This window comes from Arachis ipaensis, chromosome B10 (genome assembly GCF_059453495.1).
Source record: "Arachis ipaensis isolate K30076 ecotype BB chromosome B10, ASM5945349v1, whole genome shotgun sequence".
NCBI classification, from domain to species: Eukaryota; Viridiplantae; Streptophyta; class Magnoliopsida; order Fabales; family Fabaceae; genus Arachis; species Arachis ipaensis.
The window spans coordinates 129,735,451-129,744,089 of NC_142435.1; the positions used below are offsets into that span (position 1 = coordinate 129,735,451).

The window sequence follows — 8,639 nt, forward strand, 5'->3', positions numbered from 1 at the left end:
AAAAATGATCTTCTTAATAATTTCTAATAAACTACTTTCTTTTATAAAATTCTTAAAACTAGAATAAAAGAATATTTTAAAATTTAGTATTTAAAGTAACTTTTTAATTTTATTTTATCCCAAATACCTTATTTCATCTCATTTCTATCTTTAGATTAAAACCAAAACTTTTTCTTCAATAACACCTTTTTTCTCAATTTTTGTTTCTATTTTTCTATCAATTTCACTATCAAATCATTACAATTGTCAAAAAAAAATTTAAATAGTTTTAACTAGAATTAAATTAAAAGAAATAAGACATTTGATTAAAAAAAACATTTCAGATATTAGTCAATGAACTAAAAAGTTAACACAAATATTAAAAATTCAAATAATATTTTACCCCTTTAAAATATTCACAATTGATTTGGTCCAATAATTCATTCTTAAATCTTTTTTATCAATAAAGAGTGTTATACTAATGGTTAATTAAATAAATTTAATTTTTTATTTATTATATTTTATATTAATATTTCAAATTTATAATTTATAATTTAATTTTAAGATTTATAATTTTGAATAAGAACTTTAGAATTTATCATTTAAAGTTTAAATTCAGAATTTAAAATTTAATATTTAAGAATCAAGCACTACTAAAATTCAAAGAATATTATACTTCTTACTTTCTTCGAAATGCTAAATTTAAAATTTAATATTTAAGAATACTAAAATTCAAAGAATATTATACTCCTTACTTTCTTCGAAATGAATTAGCATTCATACAGACACAGTGAACATGTCAATCGTAAATAATATCATTTGTAGACATGAGTATTTGAAAGCTATTTCTTAAAAATAAATATAGACAGTGAAATAAATAAATATATGGGCTAAGTATTGTTTTGGTCCCTAAAATTTAGGGTTAAAATCAAATTCATTTCCAATTTTATTTTGGATTTAAAATCGTCCCCAATATTTTATTTGGTATCAAAATTGTCTTTTTGATCTTTTATGGACAAAAATATCCTTCACTACTACCACCACCTTTATCACTATTACTACTTACCTTACTCCTATCAAATACTAATAATCAGATTTAAGAACACCAACAATAACACATTATTCAAATTCCGAAATTAACAACAAATTTAACAACAAAATCAACACACAATAACAATAAAATCAGAAAAATAACAAAGCAGACATAGTTGCAGAAGCAGAAGAAGAAGAAGAAGATGCAGAAATAAAATCGGAAGCAGAAGAAGAAGCCGAATCGACGAGGTGCAGCAGCGAGGACGCGAAGTGGCGGCGAGGTCGGTAGCAGCAGCGGCAGTGGTGAAGCGCGACTCCCTGGCTCGTGTCTCCTCTCTCCCTCACGAGCTCTCTCTCCCTCTGGTTCTAATTCCCGACGGTGACGGCGGTTCCAAGCTTCGTTGACGCCGTCCCCCCCCCCCCCCCCCTTTCCCCTCATCTTCCCCTCCCCTCCCCCTCCCTTTCCCCTCCCCCTTCCCCCTCTTCCTTTCTCGCCCCTCCTTCGCGTTCTTTCCCCTTTTCCTTTTCCCGCCGCATTTTTTTTAATTTTATAATTTTTTTTTATTAAGGTAGGGGTAATTTAGTAATAAAATTAAAAATTTTATTAAAAAAGATTATTTTAAATAAAAAATAACATTGGGGACGAATTTGATTTCGACCCTAAATTTTAGGAACCAAAACAATACTTATCCTTAATTATAAAGATGGAAACTGTTGAAAACGTATGTTTAATTATAACTTTAACATTTAGAAATATTTCCCAATTCAATCCCGTTAGGTAACGAACAAGAATTTAGCCAAAAATAAGCCAACAAATATTTTTGAACTGAGTAATGCTACACATTCAAATTTTTTTATAAACCAAGTTAAATAATAAAACTTGAAATAATGCTAGCCATAACTTATTTTTATTATGTTAGACCAACTTGATTAGACTTAGTTAACAAAATGACTTAGATGTATAATATTATTTTTTTAAACTGCATTCTATACTAATTAATTAATAATTATTTAAATTTTATTTATTAAAAAATATAAAATTAATGATTATGAATTGCAGTATTTAAAGTTGGCAGGTTAGGAGTTGTTTACCGATCCTTTTCCTTCGCCATTTGTTTCTATTTTATCCTAACATTTGTGAACATCTCCGTCTGAGTTACCATAAAGATTTATAGAGAGAACCAAAAGGGCCAATGGAACATTCCTTTCCTTATGGCACTGCAATGAACTCTTACAATTGAGAAACATGCTCCAAATGTTGAATGAACAAGGACTACTAATACAAACTCTGATATAATGTACATTTTACGGGGAATACAATGAACTATGAACTACTTGTAGGAGTCCTTTCATAACTCACAATTGTCCCACTACCAACATTCACCACAATTCTTCATATTTTCCCTGCAATGCACGAAGCTGGAATGAGAAACCACAGAACATAAGGGGAGATAGGGAGGCTTAAATTTGTACTAAGATGGAGGCAGTTGACATATGACCACGGAATCTTTTTTTTTATTTTTATTTTGTTGAATCCTTAGGATGTGTTTGATTTGCATGTTCAGTGTTTTCTATTTTCAGGATTTTGTAAAAAAAAAAAATGAAAGAAAAAATGGTAAATGTTCTTTATTTTCACCTCCTGTCTCTTTTCTTTACAAAATTCTGAAAACAGAAAATACTTAAAATGAAACAGAAAATGAAAACGTAAACCAAACACACCTTAAGCTATCAAAGGCAGTCCTATTCAAGTACAGCATTCTGCACACACCCCACATGCCCATATAATTCATTATGCTGAATCTAGCTTGTTTTGATTAAGAATGAAAACAAGGAAAGGAAAAGGAATATTAAAGAATTAAATATTAAACATTATACTTACATTAAATATGCAGATTTTCTGCTTGATTGCTTCTTTATCAAGAATATCACACAAGTGGAAGAATGACATCTAGGTAGTTCTTGATCATCCATTTCTGTGGATAGAAAGAATGAGATGGTTCAAGATCAATATGCCAGACCATAACACTAGAGCAATTGTTCATTAAGCCTTCCATTTGGCTTTCGTCTTCGACCACTTGCTCAATCAATGTGCTAACCTGCATAACGAAAGAGAGGGTGAGCTACAATAAAGGGCACATGAACCTACCATACAAACCTTTATCCATTATTGTCGTTTTTTGGTACGTCTTTGAATCAATGTATCTTGATACAATACAATGATCAAATGATGTACCAGAAAGTGACAATGACAAACAAAAGAGAATGGAGGGGAGTTTCAAATAGACCATATAATAGATAATAAGACAGCCAAAGAACAAAAGACACTGACCCGAAAACTTTCCTTAACTGAGTCTAGCTGCCTGATAGGTTCAAGTGTAGGTCTGTGCCACCTCTTTGGATCCCAGAGTATCGTACTATTGAAGGCAAAACCTGGCATCTCAATGTGAAATCTTTTCGATCTCCTATTCGAGTCATTGACATGCCATCCGATTACTCGAGCTCCATCACAAACAGGCCCTTGTAAGACAATGCTACCTTTATCCCCTGATAGTTTTGCTACAGTCCATGTTCCGAATCGCCTGCAAATCATCATAAGGATATGTTCCCAACCAGTGAAAAGAAAAAGCATTGCCAAAATATAAGACATTATAGGAAGCCATAACATGCTATAAAAGTTCAAGTTTAACACTTCAACAACACGCCAAGAGCAAATTCCTTATATTCACATTCTGGCATAATATTCACATTCATGACCATGTTCTAGAACCATGCCAATGGAGCTAATGTTAATGCGAAATAATTCCTTTTCAAAAAATGCACTCATCTTAGGACTGCAGTCATACATACACCATAAGAGGATCTATAAGGGGCTTCATATCATTGTGGAACTTTAAGTCTCCTCTATCAAAATAAAGGTAATCTTCAGTATCATACACAAAGAAGGGAAAGACACCCTTTCTGAACATCAGTTCATACACTAATCCAAAGACGAGTAGCTTTTTTTTAAGACTAGGATGCAATGTATACTGGTACTTGTCTACTGGATAGGCACAGTCTCCAACTGATTCACTCTCGTAATTGGAGTCTCGACACTCAACAGGAGGTACATTACATTTACATATCAGCAAATATTTGACTAAAAGATGCATGATACTAGTTAAGGGAAGGGAAAGGAAAGGAAAAATGTTCAAGCAAACAATTTTAGTAACTGGGAAATGGAAGTACCTTATCTCTCTGATTTGCTGAAAGATCTCGACTGAATAGATGTTATCAACATCTGCAAAGTAAACAATTCCATCAAGCCGGTGAGTTTCAATGTGAGACAGCGCAACATTTCTTTGAAGAATGCCCTGAAGGCTTGTGTCTGTTACATTCGACTTGCAAACGAGATGCCTATACATAATCCCGCTACTCCTCAAGATTTCAGCAGTTTCTTCGGATTGGGAAGTCATCTCAACAACAATCCACAACAATGGAGGCGAGACCAATTTCAAAGTCTGCGCCAACCGATGCAAATAATATGCTTGAAACGGATTGGTTACTGTTTGGGTCACAATTATGAGAAGCTTCTGAGACTCCAAATATGGCTCTTCATTGAGTAATTTGTCATTGGAAACATCATTTCTCACTTTATCTATCTGTTCCTGTTCTTTCACAGCTAAATTCAAAGTAGCATTAAATTCCGTGGTCTCATTAATTGATGAAGTAAAATCTATCTTGGTATTTTCAAAAGAGAATGCTTGGTGCTTTGGCATGAGACTAGTGGACAAGTTCCTTGATGCAAGAGGGATGAATCCAATGGAAACACCAATCATGAAGCAAATGAAAAAATGCAAAAGCACTTTCCTCCAGAGCTGGCTCTTTGGCTTTGACCTCTCAAGTGACCTCAAAGATCTCGGCGAGAAAACGCCGAGCACGAAAGCCCGGGAGTCCAGTGAGCCAAACGAGCTATGAGGACTCGACGAGGACTTAGACAAGGGAGATCCTACTGAACACACTTCTAGATTAGCCACGCCTCCAGCTCGAGGCACTGGAGACAAAGTTCTTCTAATAGATGCCATTAACAGAAACCCAAATCAATGTTTGTCCTTCCCATCCAAACTAGTAATTGTCAAGAACTGTGAGTATGCTTTTGAGTGAACACGCTTTGGAGCAATATGTGAACAACAAAGCTGGCATAAACAAAATTATTAGGTTTAAATCATGTAAACACTCTAAGCAATATTCCAAATTTGAATTAAAAGTTAAAACCCTCTTACACATTAGTTTACAACATTCTACAAAAACCCATTCATAATGCAGCTTATTTGGCATACCCAATAACATGTCTCTCTAACCAAACCACTCTTAGTAACCAGTAACAGCTCCAAAACTATGAAAATGGCATAAGAACATAGCAAATATCACAAGAACCAGCATTAATGGAACAAATTTAAGTACCCAGATGATAGAAAAGCTGAGTGGAGCATCATGGTTGTTCCAACTTCGCAAGCAAGTGGCAGTAGAAGAGTGGAGCTATGGTGGTTTTAGATTCCGAGTGTCATGTCATGTGAAGCCAAGTGTTGAAGTTTCTGCCCAAACAAGATAAAGTCAATGGTTGAAGGATGAATCCAAAGTAACTTATTAGATTCGGGATTCGTTGCTTTTTGAGATCTAAACTTCAAACAGAAAGTAAAGAAAACGAAGCCTCACAAAGAACAAGATATAAAAATAAATAAATAAATAAAAACATGGAAAGAGAAAGGAAAATAATAGAGACAGTGACAGGATCGGGAACAGACATTGATATGTTTCGCTGTTACAAACTAAACTAGATGACATAATTAAATAAGAACCTTAAATAAACTCAAACTCATATGATAATAATGATATGGGTAAAAAACCTAAACAAGCCAAAGGGAGATCAATTTGACACAAATAAGCCAAAACAAATTCTGTTTCAGCAATTCACCAAGTGGCATTTCTATATAGTTCGAACCAAATAGGTTCGAACTCACCTTCCACATAATTCGAACCAAATAAGTTTGAATTACACCTATACGCCAAGCCTAAATAAATCGAACCAAATTGGTTCGAACCATAACTTAATAATTCGAACCTAATAGGTTCGAATTACAATGAGCATAACTTTACGAAGTAATTCGAAATAGGCTGGTTTGAATTACTATGAATTCGTCACAGGAAGGAATTTAAGTTACGAACATAGTTTCCGCATCATGTCTTAATAAGAGTCCTACATTTTTTTTTGCCGGTGTGCCTTAGAGAAATATTTCATTTAAAACTGCGGTGGCAGAACATATTCATTAAGTAAAAATCCATTCGAGGTACATTGCAGTGACGTTAACAAATTTTATGCGTCACCAACCACAAGTAAGAAAACCGATAATTACGGAATCTAAAAGCTAAATTGAAATAACAAAAGTACCAAAGCCGCTAATACAGCTAATCATGTCCCCGTGTGTGCTCTGCGCCTCCGAGCTGTGGGCAACTCCGACGTGTGTGGCCGGGCTGCCGACAAAGCCCACATCTCTTTGGCCGGTTCGGATCAGCCTCGTCCATATTGGTCCGTATCCGAGTGGACCTGGGACGACCCTCTCTTGCACGCCTCTTATTGGGGTCAGGGATGACAGTCGGCCCATCATATGGTGGCCAGAAACCCTCCGGAATTGGAGGTGTAAAACCCATCTGATAGACACTGAAGACCGAACTAAGACGATACACCTGGTGGACATAAGGCTCCCATGTAAGCCGTGAGTAGGCACAGCATGCCAGTGCGTGGGGACACGGGAAATGAAGTGCCTGGAAGTATCCGCAATCATATGTGCGAGATGCAAGCGAGACTCTGTAGGTACCCAGTGAGAAAGAACCAGTCGGAGTTGTCTCTGCGATGGTGAACTCGGAGTTATCCCTGTCGTACACGGTAACCGTGAAGCACCTAGCCGTCTTCAAGTTGGCCTCTATACACTTCACCAAGTGCTGACTAAATTGTTGTCCGGTTCCCATCTGCGCCTCAGCCTCCCTCCCTTTGCGAACAAATAACTCGACCAACCTTCCGTATGTTGCCTTCACTAGGGAGCACACAGGAAGGTTTCTGACGCCCTTGAGGATCGAGTTCACACACTCAGATATATTCGTCGTCATGTGTCCGAATCTACGCCCCTCATCACAATGCTGGGTCCACAAGGAATACTCAATCCGGTTAGCCCAGTCACACATCGTCGGGTCTTCGGACCTAAGAATATCAAACCAGTACTGGAACTCAACCTCGGTCTTAACGTACGCCGCATTCACGAGTAGCCTCCTTGCGTCTTTGCCCTTGAAGGTGAGGGCAAAATTTGCCGCAACATATCGAATGCAGAATGTCCGGTATGCAGATGGAGGTAACCAGCCTCCGTCAGGAGCCTCAAGGGCGGCCTTGATGCCGTTATGCCTGTCCGAGATAACCAGCAGACCCGGCTGCGGTGTCACATGCTCACGCAAGTGGGAGAGAAAGAAATACCACGACTCAGCATTCTCACCCTCGACTAATGCGAACGCGACGGGGAGTATGTTGGAGTTCCCGTCCTGTGCAATCGCGACAAGCAACGTTCCCCCATACTTGCCATACAGATGGGTTCCGTCAATACTAACTAGGGGCTTGCAATGACGGAATGCCTCGATGCATGGGGGAAAGGTCCAGAATAGTCTGTGAAAATAAGCTCGAGACTCGTCCACCTATCCACTGACACGAACAGGGCTCGTCCTCAGCACAGCAACAGTACCAGGCATCGTCAACCGGACTCCTAACACCCACCTTGGGAGCTCATTGTACGACTCATCCCAGTCACCATAGATGAGGGAAACAGCCTTCTGCTTCGCCAACCAGACCCTCCTGTAAGTCGGCCTAAACCCAAAGTGTGCGGCGGTGGCATTTAGGAGCACCTTGATGCTGACGGATGCATCAGCCCTAACCATTGGCATAACGAATGCCGATATCACATGGTAATCCAAACTCCTGTGGTCGCTGGAGATCGAGGTGGCGAGATAAGTATGCGGTCCGTTGTAACGTTTGACCTCCCAAATCCCCTTGCGCTGTCGGAGACTGAGCCGAATCAACCATGTGCACCCATTGCCGAACTCAGAACACTTGCCCACATACCGATGATAGTCGGACTCCACCACCTTGTACTGTACCCCTCGCCGTATGCTGTAAGTCTTGACACTTAACAGGACCTGTTCTTTATCCGGAAATTGCTAACCAACCTGAAACTCTGTCAGACCTGCAGACCCTTCAGCATTTCTAGCGCCAAATCCAGCCGGCTGCCCAGCAACCCCTTCCTGCCTCATGGCATCCAAGTCCAAAGAGGAAAAATGCGGAGGGTACTGCTTCGTGCCGGAGCTAGAACTACCGACCACCCCAGCAGGCTCACTTGCTCCAACATCATCCCCACTGTCATCAGCAATCATATCCGGCTCGACGTCATCGTCCTCTGGATCATCCAAGAATCCATCTCCAACCCCAGCCGGTGCAGCACACTGTAAAGATGTCGGCAGATACTCCCGTTGTCCGACCTCGTCGCCTACACTGCCGTGGAGATCCACAGCGAACGAAGGGGAGGCGACAAATTGGACGGGTGGCTCGTACGCAG

The 8,639-nt window shown here is 38.8% G+C and overlaps 1 protein-coding gene across 2 annotated transcripts; it reads right to left on the reverse strand.

Moving 5' to 3' along the window:
- Positions 1-2,199: 2,199 nt before the first annotated feature.
- On the reverse strand, positions 2,200-5,813 carry LOC107623809 (putative beta-1,4-xylosyltransferase IRX9H). 2 transcript variants are annotated; one of them, XR_001616639.3, is made up of 6 exons: positions 5,452-5,813; positions 4,237-5,183; positions 3,341-3,590; positions 2,891-3,107; positions 2,731-2,769; positions 2,200-2,415 (listed from the first exon to the last, which is right to left on the reverse strand). XR_001616639.3 is itself a non-coding variant. In XM_016326183.3 (5 exons), the coding sequence occupies exons 2-4, from the start codon at positions 5,070-5,072 to the stop codon at positions 2,937-2,939; spliced, it is 1,257 nt and encodes a 418-aa protein (XP_016181669.1). In that variant the 5' UTR covers positions 5,073-5,183; positions 5,452-5,813; the 3' UTR covers positions 2,200-2,415; positions 2,891-2,936. The 2 variants fall into 2 exon arrangements, 1 of the variants encoding a protein (XP_016181669.1); XM_016326183.3 differs by lacking the exon at positions 2,731-2,769.
- Between the last annotated feature and the right edge of the window lie 2,826 nt (positions 5,814-8,639).